The sequence below is a fragment of the Anser brachyrhynchus genome, assembly GCF_964034855.1.
Source record: "Anser brachyrhynchus genome assembly, chromosome: 1".
In the NCBI taxonomy this organism is placed as follows: domain Eukaryota; kingdom Metazoa; phylum Chordata; class Aves; order Anseriformes; family Anatidae; genus Anser; species Anser brachyrhynchus.
Window position 1 is genome coordinate 22035708 of NC_137694.1, and position 19062 is coordinate 22054769.

A 19062-nucleotide genomic window follows, 5' to 3' on the forward strand; every position below is an offset into this window, starting at 1 on the left:
TCTCATTTCTCTGCAATGTGATTATTAGTCTGTTCATACCTGTTTGTTTTCCAGATGTGAATGGTATCTTCATCCTTGATGTCATGTTTTTCTGCTTGTTCATCAAGAAAATCAAAGAAGTATTTCACAGCTGGTGGCACCACATGGTTTGAGTTGAGCACACTATGAAAGAAGTTATCTACAAACTGCTGAAGTGTTCCCTAAAAGTGAATTTGAAAGAAATTTGCATTACAAGCTGAACTCAGTGCTATCCTAGAGTCTTTTTTCCTTTAGTCCAGTTGCAGTTACTGAAGGTCATCAATGCTGAGTGCTGAGGGTGCCAGGTGACAAAAAACCTTGCAAACAGCCCAAACAGTAAAAACATTCTAGAGAACAACTTTATGTTCTAGTCTGAAAGACTCCATCCATTATCATCATGCAGTTAACACGGAAAGCTGTGCTTTCTGCCCGACTAAAGCAGCAGAACCTGGTTCCTACAATAGATTTACAATTTAAGCTCATTGTGCACATAAATAATTGCTGGCAATTTTGTAATTGTTTCACGGCTTCCCAGCTCCAGAGCATCATGCACCAGTACAGCAATTTTAAAACACAGGCTGATAGGAAGAAGCACCAGTGACCATTTAACTTATTGTGCAGGGGAAAGCACTTGGGTCTCATTAGATGCCCATCCTGGTCCAGCTCCCTGAGTTCCACCAAGTGTGAGGGATGAAGCATCCCCAGGAGGGCTGCACTTCTGCCAGGATCCCTGCACCTGCCTGGACCTTAAAGACCATGACCTCTGAGACTGTCCATTTGTAGTAGAGACAAGGAGAAGACGACCTTGTTGAGGCCACATACAGTCCATCCCCACTCAGTTGGTTGGCTCTACGGACATGTTTGAAGGGCTGCATCCTCTCTCCCTCCATCACTTCAGCTGCCAGCCCCAAAACGGGGCAGGGACTGAGCCCTAAACCCCTGTGCTGGCAGTGCAGGCAGGGAGGACACATCACCGGTCCTGGGCTGTATGGGCAGCTGTGGTCCCAGCCATTACACCTCACCAGCTCTGTACAAGTTAGTAAAGCTCCAGATTGGCAACGATCTACCAACTGACTATTGGGAATAGAAAAGGGATTTATCAGAAGAGAGGGATACACGCATCTTGCTGGCTGCAAGTCTGTGCCATCCATACACAGACTTTCCTTCCGGTCCACTTTCACACTTGGTCAAATGGCCTTAGCTGGAGTCAAGTCACTCCCATTTTCACAAAGAACTTGGTCTTGGTCATTAAGCACATTATCCTAAACGCCTTCTGCAAGGAGGAATCCTTAGCATAATTATTTTGGTTGTGATCCGTTCTCCAGTATAAACACTAAAAATACTCTCAGAGGACTATTACCATTTGAAAACATTTTTACTATTTTTCTAGATAATACTGCAGCATGGGGAAACAAAAGGCTCTGTAGCAGTGTGTAAAGCATTTGGTTTAGAATAAAAACCAAGAGAATATTATTTAAACAGGTGGCACAGAAGAGAATATCCATCTTTGTCTTGCAAGAAAAATCCTCATTTAGCTAACTCAGAATTATGGTTCTCAGCTTTCATCTGGAGTTAAAATTTATCTCTTTCCCAGCAATGTTCTTGAGGGCTTATTAATCACTTGAAGCTCTGAACACAAGCCTGTATGTACATGACACAGATATTCAAAATTTCAGCCAAAAGCATGACTAATATTTGCATCATTTTCTTCGGTTACACGTCAACATCTATAGAGGCACGGTGTAACTGTAACATTTGACCCTTACCTTCACAGACAGAAGTCTTGTCAGGTAGATTTCTGTAATAGCTTTGGTTCTCTCTTTTTCTTTCACACTGCCTCGCTTTGATTTGCCTTCATCAATTTCATCTACTGGCCGAACTAGATGCCAGACCTTATTTTCATCTTCCAGAAGTGCATGCCCTAGAAACAGTAATTGCAATAATCACAAAAAACTCTCCCCTGGAAATAATTATGAAATAATCATGCACATCAGTACCTGTAAGACCCTTGCACTCTATCCTTGACTTACCTTTCTTTTTGCCAAGAGGACCTAGATTACTTGGTTCCCCTCTAACAACCCAAGAACTAAATTTTCATTAATACACAAGTATTGCTTTACATTACAAGAGTAGCACTGAAGTAGGATTGTGGCTTGCTTTTGTCAAGAACAAAAAGGAGAGGAAGTAAGCATACAATAAGGAAACTCCTCTTCAGTCGTGCAAGCACAATATGCACATTTTTTTAAGATCTACACAGTGAAATACCCTACCCCTTGGTGAACAAGATCAAGCTACAGAAACTGAGTTAGGTCTGACTCAACAGCCCCCATGGAAAGGACAATCGTAGCCTGCTCTAGGTACAGCACAAGGTATTGTAGCAGCTCTGATGAATTTGGCAGTGGCAAATTCATTTGTTCTTCCTTTAAATCCTAAAGTATGTGTTAATATATCTGCTTGGCATAATCCCAAAAATCAATGGTGCTTTTCCAGTGGAGGTTACTGAATCAGTGCCTTTAAAATCATTGACGTCTTAAAAACATGAAAGTTATTTTTCCCATAAAAATTGTGATTCAGCCCTCTTACGCAAATTATTTTGCAATACTGCTAAGTTTTATGCTTTAATATAAGTATATGTGTATAATGTAACTGAATCACAGTTACAATGAAAAATATCAGTTTCTAATTGCACAAATTTTGTCCTTTCAAATGTTTGGCCACAGTAGTTTATTAACTAAGTTCCTCAACATCTACATTAAATTTACCAGATGTGTACTAAATATTTTATATCATAGAAGAAAATAACATTAAAATGTAATCTGGCCAAGACAACACTTCCACATTAATCTGTTTTATACATTCTTGTGGAAAGCATGAGCTATGCAGTCTTCTGGTGCCTTTACTTCCTTTTGACCAGGTAGATCTTTTAGCCAAGGAAAAATGAGACATTTAATGCTCTTGTCCTTTGAAAGTCCTTAATTTGACTTGGAAGTTCATGTGCATGAAGTAAGAAAGAAAGAAAAGCTATCCTTTTATTTTGAAGCTGCTGTGATATCACAATTGATGCCATTCATAACAACCGTTTGCCAGTGCAGTAAGAACTGCTGATGGGCCTGAAGTTTGGAGTCTCTTTTGCAATGCTTGTTATTTACTCTTGTAAATAAATGGACAAAATCACACAGTAAGAGAAGAAACTAAACTATGTCAGTTGTTTGGTACACTTCTACTTCCTCCTGTGATTCAAAAGAATTCATCCTCTCTTTGCCCTGCTCATGGTGCGTGGCCCGATTTAACTTTGCAGTAAAGAGAAGAAACCAAGGGGGATTCCACGAAGATTACTTGCCCTTACATACGGCTTAATTTGGCGTGTGCTCAGCAACAGCAGAATTGGCTACTAGTGAAATGATAGCTATTTAATGGGAAAGTAGGGCTTAAAGGGAGTGCAGCTCAACCGGATGAACTTTTTGCAAAACAAAGATCCCAGTTCATTGCTAAAAATAGCAGCAAGAAAGAGGAAGAGAAATGCAGAAGAGAGGGCAACGAGAAGTATTAGCAGCATGTTGCTAGGAGGAGACCAGACTTCCGGGAGATAACATCTTCCCAGTGGAAACCTAGGGAGCAAAAGAAGTAAAATATAGGGGAGAACACTGTCTTTTGTGGCTGTAGTAGCTGCAAGATGCATCAAGCCGGAAGTGGAGAGAGGACTGCGCCCACTGGGTCAAATGTTTCCCCCTGAGTGCTTCTCCCTGCCCCTCGTGCATTCTTTGGCCGATACAAAATGGCACGAACCAGGTGGGGACATGGCGGAGGCCAGTCAGCTGGTGGCAGGCAGCCTGGCCTCCTCCTGCTGCATGGCCTGCAGCAGGCTCGCTCCATCCTCCCCTGAGAAGAGGCTGCTGCTCGGGGTAGGTGGAGGAAGGGCTGTCCTACACACATCTGCTAATCAGTATTTCTGATCTGCAGCCCTCTGGCTATTCCACATCAGAATAACTGAAAAAAAGAAAGAAATAAAACCCACAACACCAACCGCTTCACAAAAAAACAAAAGAGAAAGAAATACCCAGAATAAGTTTTCAACAGAACACGCTGCATTGGCTTATAGTTCTGTACAGAAATCCTAGCATAAAATCATTGAAACCATTCTCCATCTTGATACAAATTAGTAATTGCATTTATTATCTCCAGAAGCAAAGGATTCTGCATTTAATTTGTCACAACTGCCAGCTTCCAGTGTCTTCCTGTTAGAAGCTGTGAATCAAAAGCAGCATGGAAGCAATGCCAGGTTTTAGAGCAACATCTCTGGACATGGTTTTACATTTTTGTTCTGTGCAAAGCCTAGTGCTTTGGCAGACAGTCAATGGCTTCAGCTGACATTTCTCAATGCAAAAGGTGCAAGTTAATGAGAGACTGGATAAAAGGAAAACCACTTCGTCACAAGCCTTATTCATAGAGCAGAGATAGGATTTCTATTTATTCCAGCCCTGTAAATCCCTGTGTCGTATAAATGCGTATGTGTGGGAGGAGAAGCCTCTGATCCTCTCCTCTGCCTTTTATACACATAGCATCTCACAAATCACTGTCGCTGTGGGCTCTTGCTTTGCACTAGCTCTGTAACATTTTATAGCTTTCTGAAAGAACAAGTTGGCACCAACTAGCTCTGAAGACCCTTAGGCGTTAAAGAAAATGGGCTAGCCTGGCACGAAATGCTGTCTTCCCAAATTTGTACATCACCACTGCACAAGACAGGGTGTGGAGAAGAAACAAGGTGGAAGCTGTCTTCAATCCATGCTTTGGGATCTGAGCTGTCTGCACAGATTTTTTTCTCTCGTGTATGAGAACCCTCATGTGACAGCACTGTCCCCAGAAGTCTGCTTCTCCTTTACAATTTCATATGCCACACATATAGCTAAGGAGTCTGTCCATCTTGGAGTACAGATTATGTGTGTTCAAAGAGCTTCACTATACTGAATAGCTAAAGATGCACTTGTAGAGAAGAAAAAAAGAAGAAAAGAAACCACAAACAAATAAAAACGCTTGATCTGGTCCTCTGCTCTCTCACACAAAGATGTGGGGAGGATGGAAGACTGGGAACCCAGATCTGGAGACTGATCACTGCTTCGTGTTAAGAAGGGAAAGCAAGCTGAGGCTACCACCAGGCTCCATCCACTGGTCTACTTCTTCAGAGTGGAGGTGAATAACGCCTCTGCAGTTATCTCAGCAATCGATGCAACCGAACTGAAGAGGGACTAGGAATGGGCTCCTCACCTTGCTGCACTTCATTACCCTCTGTATTAAACTGAACGTTTTATGAAGTGAAAAAGCTGGGTTGGCAACTGCTGTGATAAAGGAATAGCCACCACCTGTCTAACTAAGGCAAACACCTGCAGCAACGTGGTGAGAGGATAGCAGCAGAGGTATAGCCATGATCGCTGGGAGAGAACCTTAAAGGATGCTGGTAGAAGTCTTGACAGGAAGCATCCATGAGGAAAGACTAAAAAATAAATGGCAAGTAATTCAGCCTGTCCTGATTTCCTGGCCAACACTCAGCACTAATGAAATGAAAATCTGCACACTTGTTAAATACTAATAATACACGTCAAAGCTATCAGCTGAGAGCCATCTCCTTGAAAAAATGTACATTTCTGGTATATTATTTCCAGTCTGACTGCCGAGCCCTTGGAACCTATTCAATTTAAGATCGCTAAATCTATTTAAAGGAATGAAACTATTAGGTGAACCAATGGCTTTTGCAATCAATGCTAGACAGAAAAGTGTATCAAATGGGTTCATGGAACGAAGAATGATCTCAACAATTATCATTCCATAAATCTAACTTCCAACTCATGTAAAATAACTGAATGTAAGGATAAAAATAAGAGAAACTGAACATCTAAAATGTAAAGGAAATCATGTGACAAAGAACACGAATTTACAAGTAAATATTTCCATTAAAATCTGAGTGCATTTTAGGCTGGAATGGATATTGTGTCTCAAGAGGTTGTGAGATAAAGGAAACTGGTCTAGACAGAGTACCGACACAGGGAACTAAAAGCTTTGAAAGACAGGTTCCAAGCTAACACGCTGTCTCCAGCACTGAGAAGTTCAGCTTATTGTAGCAAGCAGCAGTATTAGAATTAAGTAACGGCTGTATTAGTGACATGAAAGAGAGGAAACATTATAAGGTAGTTCCTGATACTAACTTACAGTGGATTGAAAACCTTGAAACAAAGAAATCAGGGAAAACATTGAATCTAAAGAGATAACATATGGAATAAACACAACTAGACAACACAGCCCAGAAAGAAAACAAGCAAACAGAGCTGATGAAATATTGCCTGCCATTGGAGGGAGACACAAAATATGCATGTACAGAGATGAGTCTTCAAAGCAATATAGTTGTAAAAAACGCGATACAGAAATTACATCAGATCCATTAGCAGGGGAACAGGTCTGTCCTGTGGTTCTGAATGGTGCATTCAATTCTCTAATAAGTGGAAGAAATTTGGAAAGGAAAGTAATAAAAGGAAGAAGGAAGGAGAAAAAGAGGTAAAGCTTTGGAAACATGAAACATACTTTATGGCTACAGATGTAATGGGATTAAAAAACAAAATATCCACGATATGTTTTCTAAGAGCACTTTCTATTAAGCTGGGCTATGGACTCGTCAAACCAATTATGGTTAAAGCCTCATTATTTCAGGCTTTTATAACCAGGACAAAGAAAACTAGTGCAAGCTTATAGGGGGCAACACAAAACAAATACGCCTTATATAGTTCCATGGATTTGCTCAGTGAACACTATCAAGACAACAGTGTCACTGTCTTGCTGTTGGTTGACTTCTAGTTGTTTTGGGAGGTAGGGCAGCCCCAAGATACTTACTTTCCCCTGGGACATCTTGCTGATTATCCTCTGGCTGCTGGGAAATTCCCATTTTTGATAAGATGAGTGTGGCACCATCTCGGACCTTTGAAAATACAAACACAGGGACATTATTCAAAAGAAGTAAGCATGGCTGAACCTCTTAACAGCTAAACTGTGGTTCCGGTAATCTTTTGCAGGGTATCTGGACCTATGATAAATGCTGCCCTTCAAACGTCTATTAGGCAACTGGGTCTGCAATTCAGAGCAGACTGCCACCCATCTCCTTTCATAAGAGATCACATCAACACCTCCTCTGAGATTACTCAAAATGCTAGAAGCACTTCCAAGACTTCAGTGGTTCATCAGTCCAATGCCAGAGCCCTTTGTGCAAACATGGATTTTATCATGAAGAATCAGAGCTGTCTCTTTCTGAGAGAAAACTAACTTCTAGCTTTCCTAACCAGGATATCTGTTTCTAGAAAGGGATAAATAGAATAAAAAGGCAAGATAAGTGGATTGCATGTGTTTGGTAGTATGCACAATATGAAACCTAAAACAGACAGTACAGATACATCAACATCTGCTCTCCTGACTGCATTGCTGAACAAACCAGACCAACCCAAAATCTATTTAGCAGCAGAGCAAGGACAAAGATAATTCTCAGGGGTAGGAAGTGGCAGAAGAAAGAAAAGAAGAGATGAATATGAGACCCAACAAAGGCACAGGGAGCTTTTGAATGTTGAAAGGAGAATTTGGATTTGGACACTGCAATGATGATGAAACCAAAGTGCCTGCATTTAGGTAATATGTTTTTGGTAAGATGTTTATGCAATATGTCCAGACCTAGCCTTTCATGATCCCCAAGCTGTTACTGCCTAGACTCAGAGCTAGTTTTTCATTTGATTCCTTATGTATCACAGAAGTTTCTCTACAAACAAATAAATATTTTATTTATTACTAAAGAACAGTTAACAGATGTGAACAACTGCTCTGAAACACCTCCTTACATTATAATGCATAAGTGTGTTGATACGTTTCCATCTGCCATCTTTTTGGGATGTTAAATCCAAGTCTGAGAGGATCTGTGCAGTAGAACCTGGACGCCACTCTAAGGAGCAATTAAAATGAGAAAAAAAACAGTTTTAACCATGTGCAAAAATAACTACTCCAAGAATGTTTCAATTTAGAGAACCACTGATGCATTGTGGAACATTAAAAGTAATTTGGCACATGTCACAATGTGTGTTATTTATTGCTTTGGCCTTCATTACAGAAGCTTGCACAAACTATTCCCAGCCATGTACATGACTTCAGATCATTTTCCATGGAAAGTTAAATTCCTTTGCATAGAATACTACAATTGCATACAATAATAACATGCTATCAGACCAAAATATAGGAGTAGGATTTTCTGTGGATTGGAAGAGGCATTCTTAAGTAATTTACTAGGATTATCTGAAGAGCAAAAATTACATCATCTACTTTCAGGTTAAGGCAGTAATGAGGATATTGCAAAACTACTTAAATAGAGCTTCTATTATAAGATTATTAGGCCTTTTAAGTTACATCACTTTTTTTTTTTCTTTTTTTTTTTCTTTTTTTTTTTTTTTTCAGAAGAGTACATCAATTCTAAAAGCCTTCAAGGAGGATGATTTTCAGAGGCTGGGTGGCTCATCATCTCCTAAAAGTGCAACTTCTCTAACTTATAATTTTTTTGAACAATCATTAGAAAGGCAAGTCAAAATCAGTACTGGTTTCTGAAATTGCATCATTACTTCTCCATCAGTTAATTGTCCATGCTGTCATTATCACATTAATTAGTACCTGAAATACTGATTCTGTCAGACATGAATACATTTGTGCTAACAGTCATTAACAGGCTCTTTGCACACTAATGACAGTAGACCAAAACTTTAAGAATCGGGAAAAAGAATTCTATAGGGAAGCATTAATTTTTAATGCATATTAAGATTGTGGAAAAATGCTCTATATTTGCAACCAGCTAAATGTGAATTCAACTCCACCTCCCCCCCCCCCCCTTTTTTTTTCTCCAATGTTGCTTCTGTAGAAATTTTTGGCAATGGGAAAAGTCAAAATTACAAAACACATTTCACCTACTCAATATTGGATCACTAGCTACCTACCAAGAGCTACACTTTCAGCTTTTGGCCACTGAGAACATGGCAGATTTCGATAGACTTGGTCTATTATCTTTTCCTTCACTTGCGATATGGTATCACAGTTAAGCACTTTCACAGGTGTGGAATCAGTTCCTCCATCTTGTACATACACATTTACTGTCTGTAAAAGAAAGAATATATATGGTTAATAAGACAAACCAGTACTTGAATTACCTCTAAATCTAGTTTTCTGGATGATTTAAATGTAAACCATATTTAAAATTTATTGTGCAATGATTATTGCACAGCAGCACATATTTGCAATGCGACTATGGATTCCTTGAGAGATCCTTCACTGTTATGCAGCCAACCAGCTCTTTTAATTCCAGTTAATTCTTCCCATTATGACTAAATAGAAAAGCTGCAGAATAGATTTGCTTATGTGTAATATGATACCATTATTGAGTCTTGGTAATTTATTAAAATTTAAAACAAAGGGGAGGCACAAGTCCAAAGCAGCAGGACCACTTCTCTTGCAGCCTGATAACTTGAGACACAGCGATGCACAAGTAATGCAGTGCCTAAATTTAATGAGTTACCAATAATCACTGGAGCTGCACTTTTCTGAGCTCCTAGAATACTGTAGCTGAACAATTTTGTCTTCCTTTATGCTATCTTTGTAGTTCTGGTTTTACTTCTCGTTGAGCAGACTGACTGTACATATGGTGATTTAACATGGCTCAACTGATGAGTAGTGACTTGCCCACGTCCTATAACTTTATCTCCAGTGACCAGCTGTTCATTAAGCATATATTAGTATATCTAAGTAGTTTATGTTAGTTCTAAAATATTGCTGTTTTCTGATAGTACTGACTTTTTTTTTTTTTTTTTTGGACGTTAAGGAGAAACCCCCAAAAGCCTGCAGTTTGCTAAATCTAGGGGGATTTTTTTTAGAGGTAGCTTCAATAGATAGGTCAATTTCAACACAGATAAAAGCAAATGAGAAAAGGATGGCCAGTAAACCTTCATGGGAGGAAAAAGCACCCAGAACAAACAGATGTTGTAAAAAGCCTCTTTCCTTCACTAGCTGAATAAGTACAACACCATGTCTTTGTGGATCTTTTGCTAGTTGGGTGGCTTTGGAGGCCAGGCATGTCACAAGATCAGCCAGTGATCCTAAGCATCTGAGTTCTCAGATATGGTCCTGCCAACCGTGATACCTAAATTCATCATGTCAAACCTCAGAAATGAACACGCATGGTTGGTATTTTTAAACAGTGAAGAAAAACTATGCCATACGGCAGTGAAATTAAACATGATTGCACTGTCCCTTGACAGAACTCTCAAACTAATCACGAGATTTCACCTTCCTTTTCCTATTAGCTTTATGGTAATTAGACATGATTTTGCTGCTGGTTCAGTATGCAGCATGTCAGTGTAACCAGTGATGCAAAACAGACTCAGCTTTTAAATAAGAACAATTAGAGCGCAGACAACTGCTCTGTATCGTACTCTCCCACCACGTCTCACTTTCCTGCAGAAGTGAACTAATTAACTCATGCTTTAACCGACCTTGGTGCACGAGTGCTCCCTAACTGTTCGCAGTTACCAAAACATTATCAAGGATACCAATAATTTAAAGCAATATTATCCCAATTCATAATTTTTCATCATACATTTATCTGTATATATCTCATCATCTTACGTGCATGCACACAGACAATTGTTTCATGTGATATTTGTGAATCTGGACCAAATACTGCTACTGTACAATGTTATAATGTCTAATATCTAAGTAGCATAGCATGCTTGTTCTGCCCACATCTGACTACATGCACAAATTTTCTGCTTTTGTACTATGTTCAATTAGCTTAATTGTAGACATCTTTTTTTTTTTTTATGAAAAGAAACAGACTGAAGAGAGAATTATTGCCTTGAAGTCTTACATGATGCACAGTGCAAAGACTTTTTTTTTTCACCATGCACAAGAGAAAATGCACACAGCACTGTCAGTTAGTGTGGCTCTATGGGTGGTACTTTCAGCTCAGATGATAACTCAGCTAATTCCCAAAATATCAACTGAATTTAAAATATTTATTCTTGGCCAGTACACACTTTTCCTGCAGGCAGTCTAGGCAATAGTTGAGTGATTCAATGAGTCAAAGTCCTACAGCAATCTCCTCACATCAGCCCTCCCATCAGCATCCCTTCTGAATACACAAAATACTGATTTTTTTTACCAGGACTTAAGAAAACTTTTTATTAAGTATCTCTTTCAACACTGCAGATATGTCACTGCATTTTTCTCAGTTGGAGACAAACACAAATGACTACTATCATGCCAATAAAAAAGGAATCAGAGAGGAAAAAAAAAAAACTTTGTTATTTCAAGGACAGTCCATGTCTTGGATATTCATTGTATTTTGGACATTCGCTGTATCCTGAAGAGAATCAGCAAGACTGTCAGGAGGAGAAAAACTAGAATTTACAATCCCCAAACAGCTAAAAAGTAGGGTGTTTCAGCTTTTTAAAAAGACAATGAATCCCAAGTTCTAGAGTTTGGTTGAAAAAAAAATGGTGCAAATCCATGCCAGTGAACAGAATTAAGCCAAAGCAGAATTTGAAACAGAGAGAACTGGACCGTCAGATTCAGAGGTCGTAGATCTCCGACGGGGAAGAGGCAGGGGTGTCCACTTCATCCCACTTGATGCATCTAACATGGGTCTCCAGGACTGCCTTATACAGACAGCTTCCTCGACTACGTGTAGGGAATTTAAACTTCTAATGGGGATAGAAACTTCCTTCAATGCCAGTTTGGTTGCTCGTGTTCAGAAGAGTTTGGCTCACCAACAAACAAGTGCAGAAATAGTTTCATAAGGTGTTTTGGATATTGCAGAGCCATCTTACAGGACTGGAAAGGAGCTCATCATGATATACTAATAAAGTGAACTCTAAAATGACATTGGATATACTGACAAGTAGAAATATCAAGGGAGAGAGACAGCCTGAAGTCCAAGCACAATGTTAGTGCAATAATTTTACAAAAATCAATTAATTAATTTAGATGGGAAAAGGGAAGAAGGCAAACACCCCAAACACTCTTTGGGTAAACCTTGAAAATTACGGAAGGGGTTTACTGAACTGGATTCTATGGTGGCAGGACTGGGATTTAATGCTTAGAAGATAATTTACAACTCTATTTTTGTTCTTGGAGACTTGCTTTGGTAAGACTGTCTACAATATTGCCCATGATAAGAACTTCTATGCAGATCATAGTAGTCCAGAAAGTACGTACAGACTTAACACTACAGGTCTTACTTTAAATAGAAAAATAATTTTATACTATAATAATCATGCACTGCTTACCAACTGTGTATACTCTACATCATCTCCCAATAAGCCTGTGTCATTCAATGTATACTTGGCTTTCTTTAGTACAGCATCCACTGGACCTTTCTCTACCTGGTGTTTGATGGCCTTGAATAATTTATAAAGAGGCTCCCCAGCATTGTCCTGTTAAAGGAAATAAAATAAAATAAAATACATCAAAACGAAAAGATACACTCAATTCAGAATGTTTAAGTATTATTGATAAAAAACCCCACAGGCAACAGACTTCAACTCTTACCTTGAGGTACTGATATAAACAAATAGACATCCAGTTAGACAACATTCTCTCAACAACCGTTTCAGATCTAAAAAAAACAACACCAAGTATGTTAAGGGTACTTAATGACAAAGTTTTAAAGAAAAACATTGCTTGAAATATAATATTTTTACATGCTTAACTGCATGCACTTTCCTAATGCAATGATTTCCCTGTAGAGTCTTGAGAGCATGTACTTGCTTTATGATAAGTGCTTTGTATTGCTCATCATTCCTGGGTACCTTCAGCTCATTACTGAAAAGCACACAGCCTTTATGCAAAATCTTAAATTGTGTCTATACTGTAAGAACAAGAGCTAAAAAATTAACCCAGTTGTGCACATACTGGGAAAATAACCCTACAGATTACAAAGCTGCAACATAGGCAGAGCAAGGCCTTTTGTAATGTATTTAAGATAACAAGAGGGTTAAAAACATTAGAGCAAGCCTTCATTGAATACAAAATGAAAGCTGATTATGTGTGCTCATTACAGAGATGATGTGTGGTATAAATGCTAGATAATTTGGAATAAAATTAGATTAAAAAGTAAATGAAATGTTCATTATTGTATTTTGAGGTAAGGTAGATGCTTCAGTAATCTTGATACAGATTCTACGCTACAGTAATTTGAATAAGGAAATCTGTTGCCAACAGTCCTGCTTCTGCCTTCTACAGCTGTTTCTGGTGGACTTGTTTTCCAAATATCCTCAGGTCAGGGCATTTTTGACTTCCACAGATAATTTGTCTTTTAATATAGTCATGTTGCAAAAGAAACACATTTACAGAAAAACAGAGAACTACAGAAAAACATAATCATTCGAACCTTCTTAGCATCAACTTTGGGTTTTTGGCCACCACATACTGCTCCATCAGTTCTAAGAACAGCGTCCTCATGATGTCAGTATAATATTCTAGTTTTCCATGTAAAGCAACTGTCAGTAAAGATGCAAAATACACTTTAGCTCGAGCAGAAAACTCCCTTTGGTTTTCCAGCGTGTGAATAAACTGAAACAGAAAACAAATACAAAATCAAGTCAGATAGCTTGTTTCTGGAGAGCCTCAATGCTTGTCTGCATTAAGAAGATGAGGAAAATTATTTTAACATTAATCTCCTAAGTACAGCATGGAAAGGTTTTCAGAAGTTTGAAAAAACTACTTGTAAGAAAACGTTACCTATAATTTGGTTTTAGATACACACACTGTCTACCGGACTAACCCAAGGAATAATACATATAAATAATATATTTTAACTGAATCCTTATGTAAAAGCTATGCTTTAATTAAAAAAAAAAAAAGATAAAAGGTGTATTCTGTGACAATTTTTTTTAAAAAGGAAAATCAACTTTTCTCTCCCCCAAATTCCCAGTCCTTTCACATCATATTACAAAGACACTAATCTAAGTAAGTACACCTGGGAATGCACTCTCTTCTGCCAGAAACTGTAATACTACCATTAACTAGCTCAGCACTGGAACTTCATTTAAAAAGGAGAAGTTAGAAGCCTAAATCTATATTTAGGTGTCTGACAATCAGCTCATTTTCCGACAGTGAGCAATTAGGTGTCTTTTTGGAGGAGCTGAGCACTCATCAATCATCTTCATGAATAGACCATTTTTTTTCTGGTTGGAGGAGCCTATGTCTTGGACTCTGGGATAGAAATCCAGCTGACAGCTTGTGGCAGGTAACTGGTGACCACAGCACCCAGCTGAACCAGGAGGAAATAAGCATTCCCCATGCCACATTTCTTAAAAGGCTAAAACAGACTACCCTGTAACAGCAGTTTTTATGGCAGATCAGGTAATATTTGTTTTCCTGCAGCCACTGTCATGTTGACCAAGTCCATGCGATACGACTTGGCTGGCTCTACAGAAACCTTATCTTCTCTGTAACCCCAGGGAGCTCTGGCTGTGATGCAACAGATTTGCCATCAGCTACTTTGGAACCAGAAACTTATGAAAATCACTTATTTTTACTAACTTTGGTTCACTTGTGCTTGCAAACCTACTGTGTTGCTCATATAGGTATGTCCAGCTAAAGGACAAAGAGAATCTACCTCAATACTCACATTAATGAGAAATGATTTGCTATTGAGGAGGTTGGAGAACTGGTTCAAAGCCTGCTCCACAGTCTGCCGCCGAGCCTCTGGAATATCCAGCTTCCCTGTAATCATTACATCTTTCTCTCCATCTTTGGAGGGCAAGAAGAAGACTCTGTCTGTGTATGTTTTGTAGTCCAGTACTGGGATTCCAGCTTCATTTACATCACTTGTATGGTCTTCCATCTCTATCATTAGATCTAGAATACAGTTTAAGAGTTGATTGAAAAAAACGCAGCTTTTTTTTTTTTTCCAGGTAGCATGATCTCTTTGGGTATCTTGTAATGTAGAAAAAGAAAATCATCACTGAAAACTCTATCTCATCTCACATCTTCTCTTGCTATTTTTCCCAATTATCCTGTCAACTATGACCACAGCTAATCCTCTGGTGACATGCTCATAACTGTCTTTAGCACAGATGGTTTCCTTGTTTATGTCTATTGAAGGAAAGCCTTAATGGATGTCTGAGTGAGTTATACATATGAACATAGGATTGTAGCAAAGAGCAAAAAATAGACAGAGCAATACTGTTTTTTTCAATGTATATTCTATTCTCTCTGAGTCCATGTAATAATAAAAGTTCTTTTTAAAAACACATAGCAATCCAGGAAAATAAAGTTTAAAGTGTAAAGTCCACTAGTTTAATTGGAAGCAAGGGGATGGCAGGAAGGAAGAAGGTTAAATGGCTTGTTGAAATTGATGGAAACATTTCTGTGGAACTCAAAAGCTTTGAATTTCTTAAAAGGGACAACAATTAGGGAATCATCTTTCAGAGCAGCTATTTTAGCTGAAGGCTTTCCAATTACCCAGTATTGCTGATTGACTAGAATACCACATTAATTAGTATAGTGATCCACTGTCTCTGAAAGTTTATTGCTCATATGCATTCATTTACCCCTTTACTTCTTAACAGCCAGCAAAGCTAAGAGACTAAGTGTCTTGTGGTTTCCAGCTTTGTGGTATTTGTACTTCCTCCTGATGGCCCTTTCTGTAGCTATTATTGGTCCTATGTATTTCAGACTGTCTGCACTTTGTGCTGTTGTCATTACAGTTTTACAGCATGCATCCAGAATGTGTTTTGACTTCAGTGTTTCATTTAACTGTCAGCCAAGATGGATGCAGTTTGGGAACTGGATTACTCCTTGGATGTGCCTTCTGCTTCCCCAGCCTTTGTGCTTGGTGGAGCAGAAAGGAAACCTTCAACCCAGCAAACATCAGGAGTCTGTAGCATCCCCAAGGAGTGTCAGAAAGAGAAAGGCACCTTCTCCTTTCAGAAATGGTTATGAAGTTGCATGCAGGAGGTGATGGAGGGTGGGCTGTTAACCTTGCTTGACCCTCTCACATTTCAAAATGCAGTTTGAAATGAAACGTCTCTAGGAACAGTTTTTGATTCAAAGATTTGCTTCTGGGTTGTGTCCAGAACCTGGAAGGAGTTGGTCTTCCACAGAAAGAAATCCGACACAAGGAAAGAACATTCTGTCCCACAAGTTCCCAGAAATCAAGACTTGGAGAGGCTTCCAGCATGACAGAAGTCTTTGAGATACCCTGAGCTCCTAAAATTAATTTCAAACTCTAACCTCAAATTGGTGCTTAATTCAATCCCGCTTTTTAGCCACTGCCAACATGAAATAAACTTTCTTTCTTTCTTCAGAAATAAAACATGGAGTTTTTTTAGTTGGGATAATTTCAACATGACCCAACAGCAAGTATAATTCAGATAATGAGATGACATTTCATGGTAATCATTTAAACCAGTATTTGCAATGTTTGCATTCAGATGGTTAATTGAAGTATTGCAATGAGCGGTTCAACATGTAGAAATGCTGAGCCTTCACACCTCCCGCTGCCTTCCCTGGGATGCTGCTGCTACATTTACATAGAACAATTAGCTAGCTCCTCAAGTCAAGCTTAAGGTATTCCCGTGATGAACTGTGTAATGTGCTAGCTCTTTCGCGCATGCTTGCCAACTTATCGCTTTGTAGGCTGATTGCTGCAAATACATTTTGCAGCTCTGAAAATCATTTTTATGTACATACGTGGCATATATAGGCATTGTGTTAAATACTAAGTGCATGATAAATCATTACAAACCTTTCTTTCCTCCATGTCAATGGCCACTATAAATAACCCCAATCTCAACTAATTTACATTTCCCAGTTACCAACTCTGTGCTCCCTTTAGACTGAAACTGTCCATTTCCTTTAACAAGCTCAACTCCCTATTTTACTTTATGACTTTCATATATAATAGCAAACTATGTGCTGTATGGCAATGCGTGTAATCAAGACTACCAAGGTCTACTTCTAAGTATTTGTTCTCAGGAGACAGTTTTAGCAAGATAGCACCATTCTTCTGATTGCTCAAGAGGACTCACAGCAGTAAAATATCTGTCATACCTGTGAATTCCTTCTTGCACCGGTCTCTGACACTCTCCTCCAGGCCTTCAAGTTGTGACTTAATTTTTTCATACTCCCGTTCTGCTTGTTGGCTCTTGCGTCTTTATGGAATAGAAGTAAGATTTTAAAGTTACAAACTGTAAAAGCAAATCATTTGCAGCAGATCTGAATGGAAAGCCAAGGGGATGACTGGAGGACCATTTCTGTTTGGATTTCCTTTTGAACACTAGTGGCAGAGAGAGAATGGAGGAAAACAGCAACAGCGGCCCAAATCTTCATTTAGTGCCAAACAACCTGGCACCACCATGGGCCTGCTACTTTAAAACACACTAGGGCAGAGATTTGACATCCAATAAGTGGTAGTTACAAATGCTTGTGATCACGTATTGACTACAGAAAATTAATTTGTATGTACTGAACAGGGACTGCTTGCAGCATGTTCTGCAGCAGCTAGAGATCATCATAGCGCATCAAGGAGGCTGCAGGACATCCATGAGAATGTCAGTGCTGCTTAGCACTTCAGCAGTGCTTTGGTTACATTGATACACACCACCAGAGTGAAATCCACCCCCTCCTAAGGTCTGTGTATGAGGCCCATTTATTACTAACCTCGAAATTGGGCTAAGTAGGTCTTAAGAGAAGTACTGACATTGTTCTGGCCCTTTGTGAAGCATGAATTTCATCATTAATCATGAAATTTGTTATGTGGGTAACACTTATCTCAGCTGGAAAGACCCAAATGACCACTTAGCCAAATCCATCCAGCTCTGATCTACAGTACTGACTGAGGCAGCATAAACGCTGAAAGATATGTATGCAGAACAAGCTATCTTCTTCGTGAGAGGCACTTTAGTTGCCATTTCAAGAATGCTATCTGTGCAACTCAGTCTGCAATTGTGCACTAGGCAAGGCTGGGACCAACTGTTGTGCTGATGTATAAAGGACAGACTGGGCTGACTGACACCAAGGAATTTGGTGTGTGTGAGACGAATAAATTGGTGCTCATACATATCGCCAGCTGTAACTGCTTTTCTTAACCCTACAGCTCTTAAAAAATTATAAGGATAATTTTTTGTAGGCTGAGCTCAGAACAATCATGTATTACCTTCAAAGCCATAGGACAGCAAAAAGACCTAATTAAAGGAAATTCTTACCTGTAACAGATGATAGAAATGACGATGATTGCTATCATAGGAATAAGTACCAGTGGCAAAATAAGATTCAGTGGGATGTCGCTCACACGTGTATCATATTCCACCCTTCCAAGGATCCATTCTCGGAGTCCAAATTTCACCTAATTAGATAAACACAGATTTGCCTCAGAAACTGCAAATGGACAATCGTTCACTTCTCAATTGTGCTCTAAATTCTTACTAATTCTTACTAAATACATTTCTATCTCAATCTGCCAAACAAAGGAAACATTTCTGAATATTTTATACTGAATTTAGGTCACTAGCACTTTATTCTATGAAATAATTTTACTGTGCTTTGCAGAAGAAGACAAATCCCCAGTCTGCCTAGCTACAATTTTACATTCCTATGTAATGAAGGTACAGCTTGGCAGCTTGGGAACACTCTTTATGTGTGATGTCTTCTAGACAGCAGGCAGAAGCTGGAGAAAGAAAGAATTGCAAGTTTTTTACAGTACTATAACAACTTTAGAGAACAAATTATTTTAATTAAGAAGCTATTGTAGCAGCGTTACTTAAACATGATACTATATTATATTGAAAAGATAACCTACAATGAACTCAGGAAGGTTATTGATCATATCTCTCTTCTGCCTTTTCTTTGGTTGTGGCTGTACTTCAGGTGGCTCACAATACAAGTCCGTTTCAGTCAGCGTTTTTATGTTGCAAGGCTCATCACCTACAAAAGCCTGGGCCTCGTCTATCGTCATGGCTTTGTTCAGGTTACTGCCCTAGA

General features: G+C 39.0%; 1 protein-coding gene across 9 annotated transcripts in view; it reads right to left on the bottom strand.

Annotated features, from left to right (window-relative positions):
• Nucleotides 1–19062, bottom strand: part of PLXNB2 (plexin B2) — a 259864-nt gene that overhangs the window by 9602 nt on the left and 231200 nt on the right. For all 9 annotated transcript variants that reach the window (XM_080598192.1, XM_080598197.1, XM_080598189.1 and 6 more), the window contains 12 exons: nucleotides 18881–19057; nucleotides 18288–18427; nucleotides 17134–17234; nucleotides 14708–14937; nucleotides 13466–13647; nucleotides 12625–12691; nucleotides 12363–12509; nucleotides 9021–9177; nucleotides 7884–7984; nucleotides 6895–6979; nucleotides 1785–1939; nucleotides 40–200 (listed from right to left, as the gene is read on the bottom strand). In XM_080598192.1, coding sequence (XP_080454318.1) covers nucleotides 40–200; nucleotides 1785–1939; nucleotides 6895–6979; nucleotides 7884–7984; nucleotides 9021–9177; nucleotides 12363–12509; nucleotides 12625–12691; nucleotides 13466–13647; nucleotides 14708–14937; nucleotides 17134–17234; nucleotides 18288–18427; nucleotides 18881–19057 — 1703 coding nt within the window. The remainder of the gene's footprint in view (nucleotides 1–39; nucleotides 201–1784; nucleotides 1940–6894; nucleotides 6980–7883; nucleotides 7985–9020; nucleotides 9178–12362; nucleotides 12510–12624; nucleotides 12692–13465; nucleotides 13648–14707; nucleotides 14938–17133; nucleotides 17235–18287; nucleotides 18428–18880; nucleotides 19058–19062) is intronic.